Consider the following 17,275-nt stretch of genomic DNA (forward strand, 5'->3'; position numbering starts at 1 on the left):
TTCTGCATTTTCTGTCTGGTAACTGGGCCCTGCTGCCCCCTGCCTGCAGCCTGCTCTGGGGCACTGGAACCACACGGAGGGCACATGCCTCTGACCCACCCCTTGGCTGCCATTCTCAGGCTGTGGATTAAGAACCAGTGTCTTGGCCCAGGCAGCTCACACAGTGGGTGGTCATCTCATGTCTCTGAAGGCTGGGGTTCTCCAATCAGGTGCCTGTGTGGTCAGGTTCTGGTGACGCTTTCTTGCTGCTGTGCAGATGGCTGCATTCCCACCTCACTGTGGCAGAGGAGCCAGGGCGAGCTCTCTACTGTCACCCCATCGCGGGGCCCTGCCCCACCCTGACCCAGGGGGTCGGGGCCTGCATCTGGTCTGAGGGCACAGTCAGCCTTTAGCAGCAGGTTTGGTTCTTCTTGTCTGAAGGTAGGAGAGTATCCAGAACTCAGGGTCTCAGGCCAGAAGGAAGAGTGGTCTGGCAGTTGGTGATCTGAATGCGCTTCTGCCTTCAGGACCACAGGGGCCCTACTTGCTGACCCGGCTCTGGTTACAAGGTTGGGGCTTTGCTCCAGAACTGACCATGTGGCTAGACAAGGATTCAGGAGAGGACCCAGGTTTTGGGGACACCAGGGGGAGCAGGATGAAGCCCTGCCCCCTGCTAGGTGGGCTCTGGGGGATACTGACCACAGCAGGACACCGTTCCTACTGACTGTCTGGGATGATGGTCCTGGGATGTCTTGTCTCAACCTCAGGATTATCAGAGGAGTTAGGGGGCACACATGTCCGTTTCTCAGGACAGGAGGACTCATGGAAGCCCATGTGGCCAGCTCAGAGCCGCTGGACTCTCAGATCCCTGCCCAGCACCAATGTCTTAAGTGCATGCGTGCTCAGTTGTATCCGACTCTTTGCAACCGCTTGGACTAGCCCACCAGGCTCCTTTGTCCATCGGATTTTCCAGGCAAGAATACTGGAGTGAGTAGCCATTTCCTCCTCCAGGGGATCTTTCCCACCCAGGGATCAAACATGTGTCTCCCAAATCTCCTGCATTGCAGGCAGAGTCTTTGCCTCTTGAGCAAGACTCCTTAGTGAAAAATCTACAATTCCCGGCACCTCTCTTGGGGGGTGGGGCACTTGTGAGCTTTAGTAGTTAGTTGAACCCCGTGAAAGTGCCAGTAGGTAGCCAGTTTTGACCTTCAAAAGTGCAAGTTTTGTATTCATCATAGAACATTAAATTTCAGAACACACCCTGGGCTGATGGTGATCCTCCACACTGTGGCTGATGAGATGTCAGCACCTTGGAGCTGAAGGCCAGGACTCCTTCCTGGAGCCCATGGACAGGCCACATGTGAACATCACAGAGCCCAGCCTGTCACAGACCTGGAGGAGTCTCCTGGCCTCTGCCTCTGCTCCTGTCCGCTGTCTGATCTGCAGATTCTCCTGGCCAGAGGAGCCAAGCCCTCACCCTCTGTACCCCCTGGCTCTGTCCCCTGCCTGTGGACTGACCATAGTGCCCCTCCCAGGCAGCCCTCCTGGTCTGCACCTCCCACCTGCTGAGGCACTTGCCATGAAGTCCATGCCGTCTGGGCATGTTTGCCCTGTGGACCTGGGGCCAGGCCAGGTTCAGAAGGCAGCAGACCTTCGGGGAGTGGGAAGTCAGACCACCGAACTGGTTTCTACAGGGGAATTTTAAGATACAGGACACCTCAAGTGGTACACAGCACACAGAGCCAAAACTCAAAGCTTAATTTAAAAATATATACAATATCACTAATTAATAAAATAGAGAAACATGAGACCTGAGAGCTTGGAGGAGGCCATGCGCCCCAGGACAGTCCAGGTCCAGGGGGTAGTCCTGGGACTCCAAACTGCTGGGTAACCACACAGCTACGACTGGAGCCCCCCATCCACCTCACCCCTCCAGACGCCCCCAAAGCCTGAGTTCACATGATGTGACTGAGCAAGACCAGGGATCTTGTGGGCCAGGAGTTTGTCCAGGACACAGCTGCCAGGAGAGACCCTAGGACAGAAAGGGGGTCAGGCTCCCCTCAAGTGAGGCTGGAGGTGTGCCCACCCTCTGCACTGGCCTTCCCAGCTTCCAGGCCCTGCAGTGTAGGCCTGTGTGCATCTTGGAGCTGGAGGAGCCGGCCGCCCAGCTGCCCTCTTGTCCCTGTGCACTTGGCCAGCCCCTGACTCATCCCAGTGTCGCTGGATATACCAGGAGTAGCCAGTAAGCTCTGGCCTTGGGAACGTCTCCCAGCCTCATGTGCACCTGATGAAAATAGATTCAAAGATCCCTGGTATTTCAAGAGCTGCAACCCTGGAAGTCTGTGCCCCCTTGCTAGAAGCCTGGGAGGGAGATGTGGGGAGGGGGTGATGCAGCCAACCCCAAGATGGTGACATTGTCGTGTGGGGTGGGGGTCCTCCCCCCACTTCACCACCTCCAACCCGCCACTGAGTTGTGGGGCTGCTGGGGACCTGTCCGGAATGTAGGACCAGCCCAGCCAGCGCTTGGACTAGGAGGAGCCAGCACTGGGACTTCCTGGTGGTCCAGTGTTTAAGACCGCACTTCCACGGCAGGGGGCATGTGTTCCATCACCAGTAGGGAAACTAAGATCCTGCATGCTGTGCTGCACAGCCAGCAAGTGGAAAAAAACTTTTATACTAGGAGAAGCCAGCAGGGAACCTGGGACCCACAGCCGCTGCCCCACAGCCTGAGCCAGCACATCGTGGCCTGTGCTTGGCCCTGCTGCCTGTCCCTCAGCAACCCCACACTCAGGCCCTTTTCCTGGGCTCCTGGCTGCAGCCTCCTCCACCCTCCACACCAGGCTCACTCCTGCCCCATGCCCCCGCCAGCCCTGGTTCACTTGAAAGTCACTTCCTCATCCTCGGTTGGGGGTGGGGGGTGCTGTCAAGGTCACCCACAACTGCTCCCAGTGGTCTCAAGCCTTCCCTGGCCATCCTGGGAGTGAGCTGTCCCAGGAGTGAGCCATCCTGGGAACCAGGAGCTCTTCACCTGCTGCCTGCTGGGCCCTACTGTTCAAAAGACACAGGCAGAGAGGCAGAGCTGGTGCTGCCAGGCACGCTGGGTCCTTGGGAGGGGGCTGGGTGGCTGCCCTGGCTTCCCCAGTGGTCTTCCTAGGATGTGTCCCGCCCCCTCAGACCTTCTCCACCCTTCCGCTTCAGTGTTTGGTGGGCAAGGGTGGCAGGGGGAGCAATCCCACACTTGGCTGCACTGCATCCACAGAAGATGGGTTCAAGTCCCAGCCCAAGGACCTGGGAGTGGCCTGAGTGGGAAGTAGGGTCTTTGCAGGTGTAACCAAGGTGAGGACGGCAGGGGGCCTACTGCAGAATGACTGTGTCCTCATAGGAAGAGGAAGCAGAGGCTCAGGGAGGAGAAGGCAGAGTCCAAGGAGGCTGCCAGGAGCTCCACCCCAGTTGCAGAGTCTGCTGAGCGCTGGATTTCATCCATGCACTCCAGGGCAGACACCTCAGACCACTCAGCTGCTGGCTGGGCCCAATCTCACTGCCTCCCAGGGCTCAGCACAGACCCAGCCATCTGTGGGTAGGCTTCCAACGTCCAGGCTCCAGGGTGGGAGCACATGGCCTACGGCGACCACACTGGGGTCCCCACGGATTGTGCCTCCTCTGCCTGGTCCCACGTTCCCTGCATCCGTTGGCCCCTTGCCCAGTATCTGCAGGTCTCACAGGGGCAGCCAACCCTCCTCTCAGGCCCCCCACCCCAAGCACACATTCACGTCGTGATGCCACTGACTCTTGCCCATCCAGGGCCCTGGGAGCCCACCACAGCTGCTGCAGACAGGTCTAAAGAGCGGCAGGTGCCCAGTCCCCTACGGGGCCTCCAACATCAGAGAACCCAGAGTCAAGATCGAATCCAGTTGCTACTTGATGCTTGCACTCTGGTCCAGGGGTGTGACGAGGGGTGTGGGCTGGTTTGCCTCCCTAGAAACACACTCTGGGCTGAGCCGACATCTCTCTTCCACTCTGAGTCCAGGAAGCAGGTGAAAAGCCACCATCCACCCAGCCTCCTAGGCCTGGGTCTCCCCTGGTGGTCACTGTCCTCACAGCCCTGGGAGCTGGAAGTCCGCTCACCTATCACCTGGCCTCTGTGGGCACCCACCAAGGCCAGCCTGGGCCCCCCCAGACTGCACCCTCTGTTTTGCTCCCACAGAAAGTGTGCATCAACCCCCCTCCACTCCCCACCAGCTCTCCCTGTCCCCTCCCCCTATTGGCCCCCAGCACCCTCCTCCATCTGTGGATGGCAGTACTGGCTCCCAATCCTCCACTCCCCACCCTTCCAGACCCTCCCACCCTTACAGAGCCTTACCCCTAGCAGAGGAGGCACTACTCATCACCGCCACACTGCAGCCAGGGGACCCCTCCTCAGCCCTGACACCGGCCACCTCCCCCGGGGTCCCTGGGTTCCCTCCTCTGCCAAGGGTCCCTGGTACCTTCCCCACCCTTCCTGATGACCCTGAGCCTCCCCAGTCGTGGAGCCCACCAGAAGGGTGATGGAAAGAGAGCAGGAGGCGAAGGGGAGACTGCCAGCCTCAGGCCCCTGCTCTGGCCACGGTGACCAGTGAGACCCTCCTCGTGGCCTCGTGGCCATCCCGTGAATCGTGGCTTCAGCACCGGCTCTGCCCAGGGCCCAGCTCTGGCGGGAATCAGCCAACAGTTGAATCTCCACTGATGCCCCTCCCAGCTGCTGGGGCCCCCGAACAGGACTCAGGGAATGAGTGAAATCAGGAAAGGTAAGCAGTTCCTGTGAGGCTGGGGCAGGGATCCCAAGGACCCTCCGACCTGGGCTAGGGCCCAACCCCCCTCTGGATGTCAGCCTTAGTCACCCAGGTCAGAAGACTGTGCACAGTTACACCCCCAAAGTCCAAGCACTGGCAGGCACGCCCGGGTCCACCGAGCCCCACCTGACAGATCTGCCCTCGCTGCCCGCAGGAGACCCAGCCTTGGCTGGGTGGGGGGAGGGACCCTCCTTACCACACCGTGCCCTGGGCTCACAGCTGGTGCCCCATCACCCCTGACCTTAGGTCGCGGCACTTCCCCTGCCCACAGATCCTGGGGCCAGCAGTGTCCACCAGGCAGAGCTCTGCTGGCCGTGGTGCTGGGCGATGCTCAAGGCTGGGAAGGAACTCGGAGCCATGGTGGCCATGGGAGCCTAGACGGGGGTTGACTCTGTCCTTTAAACACTGAACCTCCATGGCCCTGCCCACAGGACGGGCGCCAGGGCAGGTCTCGGTCCAGCACCCACCTCCCGCTGACCCAGGGCCTGACCCAGCCTGGTGACCCAAGAAGAAAGAAACCTGAGCTCCGTCCCTCCCTCCAGTGGCATCTGAGGGTCTCAGCAGCCCAATCCCCAAGGAGCACCTGCACCCCTGCCACCACTGCCCATGTGGTGCCCCGCAGAGTCCCAGGCAGAGCCCAGCCTGCCCCTCCGGCCCCAGAGGAGGGACCGAGCAGCCTCCAGAGTGAAGGCCAGGCTGATCCTACTGCAGGGCCTGAAGCAGGGCCCCTTTGCTTCAGGTAACGCCCCTTGCTGTTCAGTTCTGGTCTCACACACCCAGGCTGCTGGAGGGGTGTGGGCACAGGTGGCCATCTAGGCTGGCCTGGCCACCACCCCAGGTGTGTGTGACATGCCAGCTGTTGCAACACCAATGTTATCACACCAGAGGAGCCTGTGAGTCACTGCCCTAGAGCAGGTTGCATCCAAATCCTCCAGAACAAGTCTTTTGTCCCCGTGCCCCCACCTTCCCACTCCCCCCACACACCGTGGGCGCCATCAGACGCACCCTCAGATGCCCCCATTCTCCCAGCCCCCCCACACTGTGGGCACCATCTGACACACCCTCAGATGCCCCCAGTCCCCAGCCCCTCGACACTATGGGCGCTATCCAACACACCCTCAGATGCACCGAGGGGCAGGCATGCTGATAGAGGTGGTGGGCATGGACGTGGACACGAGTCAAGGGGGAGGGTGTGCCCAGTAGCCAGCCAGATGGGTTCCCCAGCCTGTCTTGACCCAGCTCCAGGGGCTTAACTGGGGGAGATCCCAGGCTGCTGGAGGCCTCAGCTCCTGTATCAGCTCCTGGATCAGTCAGGTCGAGACTGAGCACCTCCAGGACCTAGGGCAGGGTTGGAGCGGCCTGAACGTGGAGCCCAGAGGGCACACTGCTAAGCCCAGTCAGTGAACACAGCCCCCCAGCACCACTGAGCAAGGGCCCCGAGCACAGCCAGGTCCCAAGTCAGACCACCAAGTGCCGGCTGGGGGCCTCAGATGAGATAAGGCTCCCTGCGGCCCCTGAGGAGCTTCTGTCCCAGGTTGGGGGTCTGGAACCCCTCTCCCTTCACCCAGAGTCCCTGTTCGTCTGGGGAGTCCAGCTTCAGGTTCCAGGGAACTGATCCCTCCCCACCCGGGATCAATGATGGTGTGGTCACCAGCCCAAGTGTCCAGAACAACAGCCTTCAGAGCTGGACAATGCCAGTAGTTCTCCCAGTGCCAAGGACCCTGACTGCACCGACCTGAGATCAGGGACTGCCTGGGCCAGGGGTTCAGGCCACCGGCACCTAGACACCAACTCTGCATTCACCCCTGGGGGCCCAGTGATTCCAGCTCAGGCAAGAAAGCCTAAGCCCCAGGACAGAGATGGGGGATACACAGAGACCCTCAGACACACCACACAGACACTGGGGACCCTGGGCGGAAATGGGGGACACACAGAGAACCCCAGACACACCATACAGACACCAGGGACTTTGGCGGGGCTCCCCTTGGACCACAGAGTCACCATCACGATCAGCACTGGGACATTTGGGGTCAACCTGGGAGGCTGAGGTACACACAGGCCAGGAGGAGGTTCAGGGCCCCCCAGTGGACACATCCACCCAGGCTCCAAGAAGCCATCCCCACACCCCACAACCCCACACCCTCAGGGCACTCTGGATCCTTGGCCGGGGTCACAGGAGTCAGCGGTCTAGTCTGGCTGAGGACGGGAGCCCTGGTGGGGAGAGGCAGTCCAAGAGGCCCTTGGAACAGGCCCGCCTCCCAGCCCAGGCCCAACCTGAGGGGAGGATGTCATACCCAAGGTGGGCCCTGGCCACAAGAGCCCCAAAGGGTTGGTGTGTCCTGGCTGCACCCTAAGGGCCACACCCTCCCCGGAGCCCCAGCCCCGGCAGTTGGGCAGCTCTCAGACAGGCCTCACCCCTACCCTGGCCCATCCGCAGCCCGCAGAGGGGACCATGATGGTGGGACCTGGAACAGCCAGCCTGCCCACCCCTGTCCTCCCCAGTTCCTGCCACAACTGTTCCCAGCCCCCAAGAGAACTTGCTACTTTCCTAAGCCAGAGGCCCATTTCCTGTCTGCACTCCAACCAAATAACAGCAGAGGGTGCTGGGAGCAGGCTCTGACCCGACTGGGAGACACGCTGGCCCCTAGAACCTCAGGGACAGCCTCAGCCTCAGGACCAGGACGGATGGTCAAAGGCAGCTGGCTACAGCCCCAGGCCCAGGGCTCAGGGACTGTCCTCCATCCCAGGAGCCCTGGCATGGCCAGTCCCCAGCTCCGGCTGCAGGCAGATCAGCAGAGATTGAGGGCAGTGAGTCCTAGAAAGGCCAGCAAGTTCAACCCAGCACCTCCTGTGGCTCCAGAGCAGGGCTCGATCAGGGCTCAAGCTGAGGCTGCCCAGTGCAGTGCTGACCGTCCCAAAGCCCAGCTTGGAAACCAGAGTCTGGGCCAGAAACAAGCCCTGTCCCCAGGTCCCCCACCCCAGACCTCAGTGAGCCCCCTACCCTAAGCAGCAACAGCTCCTGCAACCCACCTGAGGAGCCCCTGCTCAGGCTGGGTGGGTGTGACCCAAAGGGCCCAGGGTCCTGCAGACCCGTTCGAGGCCCGGAGGCTTAGCAAACACCCCAGTTTGGGTCTGGCTCCAGGAGATGGTAGAGCTGAGAGAAGATGATGCAGCTGGGTCCAGGGTTGAGTCTCGTGGGGGCTTTACCCTGCACTGGCCTCTTATTTGCACTGGGGGGTCAGCCTATGTCCTTGAGGGCCAGTGCAGGCCTGAACCCCCCACCACCGCACCACTGCCACCCACACCAGCCCCCCATTTCTTTGCTCCTGCACCCCTAGCACCATGCTGGGGGTTCAGTTGGAGACCGCACATTCCGGGGGAATTACAGCTAAGTGGTTAATGACCTCCCATTAGGGGCAGAAGTCCGGAGGAAGACGAGACAGACCGGGAGAAGAAGGAATTCATAGGGCCTGGACTCCATCTTAGGCCTGTTCGTGCTGATCATACTCGGCCACCTCTCTAATGGACTCTGAACTCTGTGCTTAGTGCCTGTGGAAACGACAATAGAAGGATAAGACCCCCTCCAGACAGGGGAATCTTGAAGATTGTATCCAGGTTACTCATCGTGTAAGAGAAAACATACACTGATCCCCCTACCTCCGGACAGATCATAAATTTTTTCTGTAACCTTGGGCTTATTGATTGTTAACTGTTTGGAATGTAACCTCGGGCTTATTGATTATTGACTGTCTGAACACCTAACACATGAATGATGGGGTTATTGTGATTGTATTTACCTTTCGTTTGTTTATGTAAGTCACATGGAAATTGGGGTGGTGGGTTCAGACACGTACACATGGGGTATAAAAGATTTTCAGAAATGCTGATCGGGGTCCTTGGCTAAGAGGAGACTCTGCCTTGGGCCCGCCGGTGTAATAAACTGCACACTTCACTATCTGCATGTCCTTCTGAGTGAGCTTGTTTCCTGGAACGCATGGCTATAACAACCTCCCATTAGGGGCAGAAGCCTGGAGGAAGACGAGACAGATCGGGAGGCGGTGGAGTCGGGAGGCAGTGGAGCCGGGCGCCGGCCCTGGCCACCTGCCCAAGGGAGCCCGGGCAGCTGGCTCGTCTGTCCTGTCCGTCTCTCTTCTCCTCATCTTCTGTCTCCTACCTGTCACCCCAGCGGGGCCTGGGCCGACCCCTGTCATCACAGCTCCATGACAGGATCAGGTGAGGAGGCGATCCCTGCCCCCTCTCAGGCCAGGTCGGGTGAGGGATCTGAGAGGCCTCCCGAGCCAGAAGCCCATCTCCTGTCTGCACTCCAACCAGATAACTGCGGAGGGTGCAGGGAGCAGGCTCTGACCTGACTGGGAGACATGCTGAGCCCCAGAACCTCAGGGACAGCCTCAGCCTCAGGGCAAGGCGGGATGGTCAAGGGCAGCTTGGTGCCAAAGGACTGTCAGCAGAGCCCTGGGAACAGGGAGGAGTCTGGCTGCGCATCCTGCCAGGCACAGCCTCAGTGTCCCCTGTACACGGGCAGCAACACTGGTACCTGCAGCCAAGCAGGACTCCGGACGGACAGCAGCCCCAGGAAGCCTGGGCTCCAGGGCCCACACAGGCCCTCAGTGATGTGGAGCAGCAGCCCTGGCCTCCCCCCTTCTCCTCCCCCGCCCAGCAGAGAGACCCCAGCTTGGCACTCACGCATCCCCCTTGCAGGAGTGGATACACCCGTCTCAGATCATGCCGCCGTGAGGCTGAGAACCACTCCCAGACCCCAGGCTCCTGTCGCCACTGGGTGGGAGGCGGGGGGATGGGTCAGAGGCCAAGCCCATGGCTGCAGGGACTGGCGCCTGCCCGGCACCAGAGCTTTCCTGCCTCATTACCCAGCGGGGTGCAGGAGGGTCAGGAGAGTAGCTGGTAAGCTGCCCGCTATCCCCCCACCCCTCACCCCTGCCCCTGAGCCCCTGCTCTTCCATGCAGCCTTGGAAATGGGTCTCTGGGCCCCTCTACTGCAGAGCTGAGCGCCCCCTCACCCCCACCCTCCAGGCTTATACAGAGGGGTCACGTGGGGCCTCCCACTGGGGGCCCCCCGGGGCTAAGCAGAGATGGTATCTCAGCAGCTCTGCAGAGGCCTGAACCACCCACCACAATTTACATTCTTCAGTCTGAGTTTGCTGGGGCCACAAAGGGTGGGGGCCAGACCTCAGGGTGGCAGCCGCCAAGAAGGTGGTGAGAAGTCAGCTCCCTTAGGGAATGAGGGGATTTGAGGACCCTGGGGTTCATACAGGGGGCTGGCAGCCCTGTTCACCCACAGGCCCAGGCCCCCCTGGGTCACTCTGCCTCACCCTGAATGCCCCGACATGTACCATCCCACACCCCAACCTTGAGTTCTCCATGGCCCTGCGAATGTCCACAGATTGCTGCCCTCTGAAGTGGGACTGGCCCGGGCTGGCTGAGGGACAGCCCCAGGTCATGGGCAGGGCCAAGTGGCGGCTTGGATGGACAACTGTCCTTGTCCTCAGAGTAAATGTGGCCCTTAACAGAAGCAGGAGCTGTGGCGGCCACACCCATGCTGCCAGGGTGATTAGTGGGAGCCTCTACCTCCCCGGCCAAGCCCACACCCATACCCCACGGCCACTCTGCCCCCCCTCCCCTGCCCCTTCTCCATGATGACCCAGTGACCAGGCGACAGTAGGGGCTGGGGGACCTTTCTTTATTGCTATGATTACAGGTCTACCAGCGGGCAGAGGGGTGGGGTGGCAGGGTGACTTCTCTGAGGCCCTGTCCATCCCTCATGGGCCCAGGAGCAGGCCGGAGAAGCTGGAGCTGCTCTGCACAGTGAGAGCTGCCCCAGAGCCATTGTCCACGAAGATGGAGGTGTACTGTCCAGCCTGCAGACACCCACAGTGGATGTCACCACCCATGGGGCCCAGCTGCTCTCCAGTCGACATCCAGCCCCACCAGGTGGCCCCGCCCCAGGCCTTGCAGTGCCCAGGCTGAGGCTTAGAGGTCCAGAACCCCACCCCAGCGGTCCTCTGACCCCTGCCCCAGTGGCCCCGCCTCACCTGCAGCTGCAGCAGCCCCTGCACGTGCATTGTGAAGACACTGCCACTGCTCTCCAGGCCAGAGATGGCCTCCAGGGACCTGAACATGGGGTCCGGGAATGAGGGGCCAGGGCACAGTGGCTGTGAGGGGAACACCCTTGTCGGTGCCCAGAGATCTGAGTGCTCCCGCCTCAAGGCTCACCACGGTACTCTGTATTTGGGGCAGCCCCCTCTGTGGGCAAGGCAGTAGGCGGTCCCCTGCCCCTCAGGACACTCCAGCGACCCCCGGGGGGCCCACTCACGTGTGGCGATGGCACAGAGACTCAATGCAGACCAGCACCCGCACTGTGTCCCGGGCCCTCAGCCGGACCCTGCCCTGCAGCTCCCTGGGATCTGGGGAGACAGGCCGGATCTGTAGCGCCCACAGGGAGGACAGAGCAGAGGGGGAGGGGCCTGGGGGCCTTCAAGGCACACTGTGGGCTGGGGAGGGTGGGCATGAAGGCCGTCCAGTCCCCAGTGGGTGCAGGGTTGGGGCAGGAGGTGTCTCTGCAATGGGACTGAGGCCTGAGGTCTGTGACACTGGGGCCCACCTGAAGGGCCAGCCCCTCCCCACCACCCACACCCTGGCCAGATCCGCTCACCCACATGCAGGCTGGCAGAAAACTGGAAGATGGCGGTCACCGGGGCTGTGAACCGACCAGAGGCCAGGCTCAGGCCGGACCCCCGCAGGAAGGCACCCTGGGCAGCAGGCTGGAGGGACAGCAGGGGGACACAGTTGCAGTCTGGAGCCTCACCTCCCACACCCAGCCTGGGGCAGGGGGGGTGCCTGCAACTAACAGCCCTCAGCTCAAGCAGACCTCAGATGGGCAGGACAGAAGGGTGACTCGTGCATCTGTCCCCACCAGGACTCTGGGCACCAAGAAGCCCCACAAGGGAGGGCATCTCTGCTCAGGCCTCTTTGCACCCTACCCTGAGCCTCGGCGCCGTGTGTGGAGGCCCAGGGTTGCCCTGGGGCTGCTGTGGCCTGCTCTCCTATGGGGCCCGCCCGCCACACCCACTCACGGCCTGGAAGCCCTGAAGTTCCACCAGCGTCTTCTTGTCCACCAGCACTGGGCCCCTCAGCCGACAGTGGAAGGCCTCGGCCACCAGCTGCCTGCCTATCCCCTCAGGCAGCACAGGGCCCAGCAGCCCCAAGGACCGATGCTCGGTGGCCTCTGTGGGGACAATGGTGCAGGTGTGGCTCGTGTCAGCATGGGGTTCCTCTCCCACACCCAGGAGGAGAGGGGGTGGAGGGGGCCTACCCTTCAGCATGTCCTGGAACTCCCGCAGTGCAGACTCCTGGGGGGCCTCCACACTGGGCTGGCCGGGGGCACCAGAGAGGCCTCGCTGTGGGAGGCAGGAAAAAATGAGGCTCCCGAGGGGGCACTCCCAACCACCTTGTCCTGGGCTCGGACCCTGAAGCTCACCGATTTCTTGTCCTGGCCTCGGCACCGCTTCCTTGAGGGCCCATGATCAGGGCGCCGGACAAAGTTCAGCCACGTCACATGGGCATCTGTGAACTCAGGCCCTGAGGCATCAGGCAGCTGAAGGGTCAGAGGACAAGGCTATACACTGACCACCAGGCCCCGCTGGGTCCTGCCCCACTACCCCCGGAGAACAACAGGAATCTTAGGGCCCAGGCTGCTGGGGTGGGACTCAGTGCAGACACAGGGAATATGGCAACGGGGCACCGCAGGGCTCCCCTGGGGCTCAGGCCAGGGACCCATGTCCAGAAGCCTCGGGGTCTGCTGCCATGTTTGGATGCGCGTGGCCCCTCCTGCTGCTCCCTGTTCCCAGGCAGACAAGCAAAACAGCTGTGTGCACGTGGAGCCAGCCCCGCCTGTCCCGACAGAGGTCTGGCCTGGCTAAGGTGGACAGGAGTGTGTTCCAGAGTCGTGCAAGGCTGGGGAGAGTGGGCACAGGTCCTGCTCTGTGCTGGGAGCTGGGCGTGCAAGCTGGCGGCCCAGGATCAGACCCTCCAGACATCTCTCGTACACCTCATTTCTGCACCAGGGCAGTGGGAGGGATAGGAGCACACCCAGCCCCAAAGTCAGGGCTGAGTGAGGGGGTGCGAGCTGGTGGTTGGTCCCTCTCTGTATCCAGGTCTCACACAGGAGGTGCACAAAGTGACCAGAAGCACAGCAGACACTGGTCTGGCAGGGGAGAGCTACTGCCATGAGGCCAGTGGAGCCCCGGCCACTCCTGGAGAGCCAGCTGTCCAGGCAGACAGGCCAAGGGGTCCTGACCCAGGTCTGGGGGGCTGGGAGGGCCAGGGTTTCTCCCTTCTGCAGTCCACCTGTTCGTTTGGTCACCACAGACCTGAGCCGTGGTAGGGGATCCGGGGGGCAGGTGGGGCAGGAGCCCACTCTCAGCAGGAAGAGCGGGTCTCCTGATGCCTGCAGAGGGCCGTCCTGGGGTGGGGGTGGCATGGTCAGGGACAGCCCTTGTCTGCCCCCCAACTGCCTTGCCATGGCTCTGGAGGAGCAGCCCAGGCAGGTGGGGCCAGGCAGAGCAGGAACTGCCCCCAAGGATCCTCCCCCGAGCGGCTTTCCCAGAGCTTGCTGGCAGCCCACTCCCCTGGCAACAGGGCCAGAGGACTCGCTCTCCTCAGCCTGCCCAGCTGGAATATGGGGCCTCAGGCTCCAAGGGGGCGCGTGGGCTGAGAGCAGCCAGGCTGGCCGCCATAGAGACGCCTGCAGGAGGCGAAGGCCAGGATCAAAGGCTCGAGGGCTGGCAGGGGGCCTAGCCCAGCAACCAACCGCTGCTTCACTCCAAGTCCGGCAGCCACCAGGCCCTTGCTGACGGGGTCAGCTCCGAGACCCCCTCAGGGAGCCCCAGCCTGAGAGGGTGGAGGCCACAGGCTGAAGCAGGTGCGAGAGGCTCTCTTAGAGGGGAATGCCAGAGGGTAGGCTGGGGCCAGGGGCCTCCCAGAACCTGGCCTCCCTTCCCATGCCAGAGGCCGTAAGGGGTGCTGGCTACCCACCAGTGGGTCAGGGCAGGGCTAGCCTTGGCCACTCCGGAAGCCAGGGTTGGAGCACCAGATTCCAGCAGGGGATCTGAGCCAGCTGCCCAAAGCACCTCCCAAGTTTGTAGTCTCACCTGAGGGTAGCAGGTTACTCAGGGCATGACGGTCCTTAGGCTTCAGCGGGTTCAACGTAGCCCCCACAGAAGCCCCTCCACCCCCCAATCCCTCCCCAGGCCCAGAGAAGCTCCCCTGATCCACACTGTTATGGTTCCTGCCCAAAGTCCCACCCCACTCTGACAAGGGAGGCGGGCTGAAGGATGGCCCACGTGGGCCCGTAATAGACTGTGCATACCTTGGGGAAGCCCAGTAGCCCCTCGCTGCCCAGTGTGGTGGCGTTGGGGGCTATGGGGCGCAGGCTGGACTGCTGAGGCCTCTTGGGCTCCCGCCGGGCCCCGTTGCCCCCGAGGAATGCAAGCTGTGGCCAGAGGACTGTGGCGGCCAGCCAGGCCCAGCGCATGTTGGCTGCTAGCTGCCGGGTCCGGAGCCCACAGCAGCTCAATGCTGTTGAGCCCAGGCAACCAGAGGCACTCCGAGTCTGGGCGTGGGGGCGCAGCCCCGAGGGACGCCTGACTGCCACTGGTGCATGTCTGCACAGGATGAGCTGGGCTAGTGAGGGACGCGCCCCCAATCCTGCAGACTCCCTTGTGAGCAGTGCCCTCCCCGCCCGCGCTCCCCTCCTCCCCAAGACTGGCGGGCTCCAAGGGGGCGGGCTCACAAGGGAAGAACCTCAGCCTCCCAGGCTTCAGTGCCTGCCAGGGGGCGTGGATGGGGGCGGAACCCCACCGACAGACCACCCACCTCCCACACAGCTGCTGCCCAAGGGGAGAGGTTGTGCACTTCCCACCCCAGCCCCTTCAGGGTGGGGCCCAGCGACCCCCGGCGGGGACACACTCCATCGGGGTTCACAGCCCCTTCCTATGACCTCACAGCCTGTCCCTCTGGCCCTGCTGCCCCAGGCTGTGGCCCTGCTCCCAAGAGGGCTCCCAGCTGGTTCTAGCCTAGGTAACCCAGGGACCAGTGGGGCTAGCAGGAAGAAACCAGTCAAATTCATGCAGCTGCCCCTCCTCTTCTTGTGGTGCAGGCCCAACCCTCACTGAGGGGTTGCCTTCACCCAGCTGTGCCCCTTGGGCCCTCTAGTCCCCAGGCCTGTCCCCCAACTGGAGGTCAGCGGAAAGCTGAGCCCCCAGTGGCTGTGCCCTGCCAGACAAGCCACTCTGGCAATGGAGAGCAAGTGACAGTGGGCAGGTCCCCAGGGAGAGCTGGGGCCCTTCCTTACCTTCCTACAAGCTTCAGGCAGCATGAAGCTGTGGCCAAGTGGTGTTGACAGGCCCTGGTGGGGCCCCAACACCTAAGTCAGGACCATCCCCCTTCACCAGCTGCCCCTTGGCTAGTGCCGCCTGGGGCTAAGGGTGGTCAGAGCTGCAGCTGACCTGCTGCTTGCAACCCAGATTTGAAAAAGCTGTCCCAGGGGCAGCACGGAAGACCCCTCCAGACCCTCCCCCACTGGCAGAAGTCCAGCACAAACAATGCGAGCAGGAGACAACCAGCCCTGGGCCACATGCAGGGTTGGCAGCTTCAGGCAGAACCACCTCAGAGACAAGCTGGGTGGGGACAATGTGAGGAGTGTCCGCCCAAGGACACCTGTCCCACTCCTTAGGTAGAGGTGGTCACCTCCCAGGACAACAGCACCCAGTCTCAAGTGAATCCTGAGCTCGCCATTGGAGCCTCAGCTCTCTCAAGTGTCCAGCTGGTGAGCCTGGTCTCAAGGAGGTCACGCTACAGAAACCCCTCTGCACCTGCCCAGTTAAAGCCTCCACGTGACCATGGCCAACGCCCAGAAGGAAGGGACTGCCTGACAGACTCCTCCTCTCCAGGCTGGGCACCTGCATCCTGCTGGCCTGGAACATGTGGACGCGCCAGCTGTGCCAGCCTTCGGCAGTCTCCACAGGCCCCAGCCCCCCTGGCTGATTGAGGCCAGAACCAGAGGGAGCCTGCTCTTGAGTTGTCCACGCCTCCTGGCCATAGCCGCCAACTGCCCCCTGGAAAAGGCTCAGGTCAGCTGATCTTGACCCAACAGTGGACATCCCAACTCCACGCAAGAGGACAGGACCTTGGGCGCCCTCATTACAGCCCCCATCAGGCTGCCCGCCCACTGCCCACCAGGGGAGGTGTCCCAGCCTCTCAAACCAATGAGAGGACAAAGTCATCTTTTATTTGCAGTCACATCAGACAGCAAGCTGCCACGAGTGCCGGGGAGTCTCTGTACAGCGTGGACCTGCTCCCACCGCTGGCTGAGGGTTTTTGAAAGTTAAGATTTCACACACAGAAAAAATGCATCTGCTAAATGTTCTGTCTCCTGAGCCCCTCAAGCAACATGACACACCTGGAAGGGGTAAAGACCTCCACAGACACGCCCTCAGCCTGGCAGTGGATGGAGGGAGGCCCAGCAGAGCTACACACCAGCGGCCAGGCCCTGCAGTGAGCACAGGCAACAGGTCCACTGTTGGTCACAGGACGCCGAGCTCCTCGGCATATACAGCAGCTCTGGCCCCACAGGCCACCTCAGCACTGGGTGGAAATGGACTTGTGGTTCACAGACACCAAGAGCACAGAATTTAGGAACAAAGACAAAATGATTTTTTTCACAGGAGTGGGTCAAATACACAGAAGTGGTAAATCAAAGAGCAATTTTAAGTTGATCAAAAAAACAAAGAACACCGAAGATGCATCAATGCCCGGCTGCACGCAGTGAAGTCACCATCTGCAGTCTGGTGGCCCCCAGGCACAGCACCTTCCAAACACTAAACACTGTGCAGGTGACATCATCAAGCAGAGACATATAGGAGGAAGACATCGGCGATCCAGGGAGTCACAGATCCCAAGCCTGAGAGGGTGCCCACCAGCCCTGCCCCTGAACCCAGCCATCCATCCCTCCTTCCCAGGCAGCCAGCATCTAGGAACTAGACACAGATCTGCTGTGAAAGGAACCTGGGAGCCCGCCTCCCAGGGCAAACAAAGGTCTGGACCACAAGTGCGGAGCCTGTGGAGCAGGTGGGACCCAGGGAACCGCTGAGGGTCTCCTCCCGCCACCAGCGCAGCCCGTGGAAGGCTGCAGGTGTGAAGGGAAGCGGGTAGTGTGACCAGGCAAGACACACAGCTCAGCCTCAGTGAGAAAGCAGATTTTCAACTTCAGCACAACAGCCCGTGTGCTTCCCCAAGAGAAACCTGCTTACTTCTAGTGAACACAAGCATGTCTTGAACACTAAGGTCAGACAGAGCGCACACCCCCTGACCCACCCTTGGCCACCTGCCAGGCCCCGGCCCTGCCTGCCGGGTCAGAGTTCTGCACTAAGAAC

At 61.7% G+C, this 17,275-nt stretch overlaps 1 protein-coding gene across 1 annotated transcript; it reads right to left on the reverse strand.

Annotated features, from left to right (window-relative positions):
- Nucleotides 1-10,505: 10,505 nt before the first annotated feature.
- Nucleotides 10,506-14,780, reverse strand: C1QTNF12 (C1q and TNF related 12). The gene is made up of 8 exons (XM_081488198.1): nt 14,212-14,780; nt 12,322-12,438; nt 12,157-12,241; nt 11,918-12,069; nt 11,497-11,605; nt 11,158-11,248; nt 10,877-10,996; nt 10,506-10,702 (listed from the first exon to the last, which is right to left on the reverse strand). Exons 1-8 carry the CDS (start codon nt 14,374-14,376, stop codon nt 10,537-10,539), a joined length of 1,005 nt encoding a protein of 334 aa, XP_081344324.1. The 5' UTR covers nt 14,377-14,780; the 3' UTR covers nt 10,506-10,536.
- Between the last annotated feature and the right edge of the window lie 2,495 nt (nt 14,781-17,275).

Source organism: Giraffa tippelskirchi, chromosome 5 (assembly GCF_054371585.1).
Source record: "Giraffa tippelskirchi isolate mGirTip1 chromosome 5, T2T-mGirTip1v1.2.pri, whole genome shotgun sequence".
Classification (NCBI taxonomy): domain Eukaryota; kingdom Metazoa; phylum Chordata; class Mammalia; order Artiodactyla; family Giraffidae; genus Giraffa; species Giraffa tippelskirchi.

Excerpts from the sequence above, each read along its gene's own strand:
- C1QTNF12 (XM_081488198.1), bottom strand. The coding sequence starts at position 14,376 with ATGCGCTGGGCCTGGCTGGCCGCCACAGTCCTCTGGCCACAGCTTGCA. Across the intron at positions 11,606-11,917 it reads AACTTCAGGGCTTCCAGGCC|CCTGCTGCCCAGGGTGCCTT; the intron begins GTGAGTGGGTGT and ends CTGTCCCTCCAG. Across the intron at positions 10,703-10,876 it reads AGGGGCTGCTGCAGCTGCAG|GCTGGACAGTACACCTCCAT; the intron begins GTGAGGCGGGGC and ends GGGTGTCTGCAG.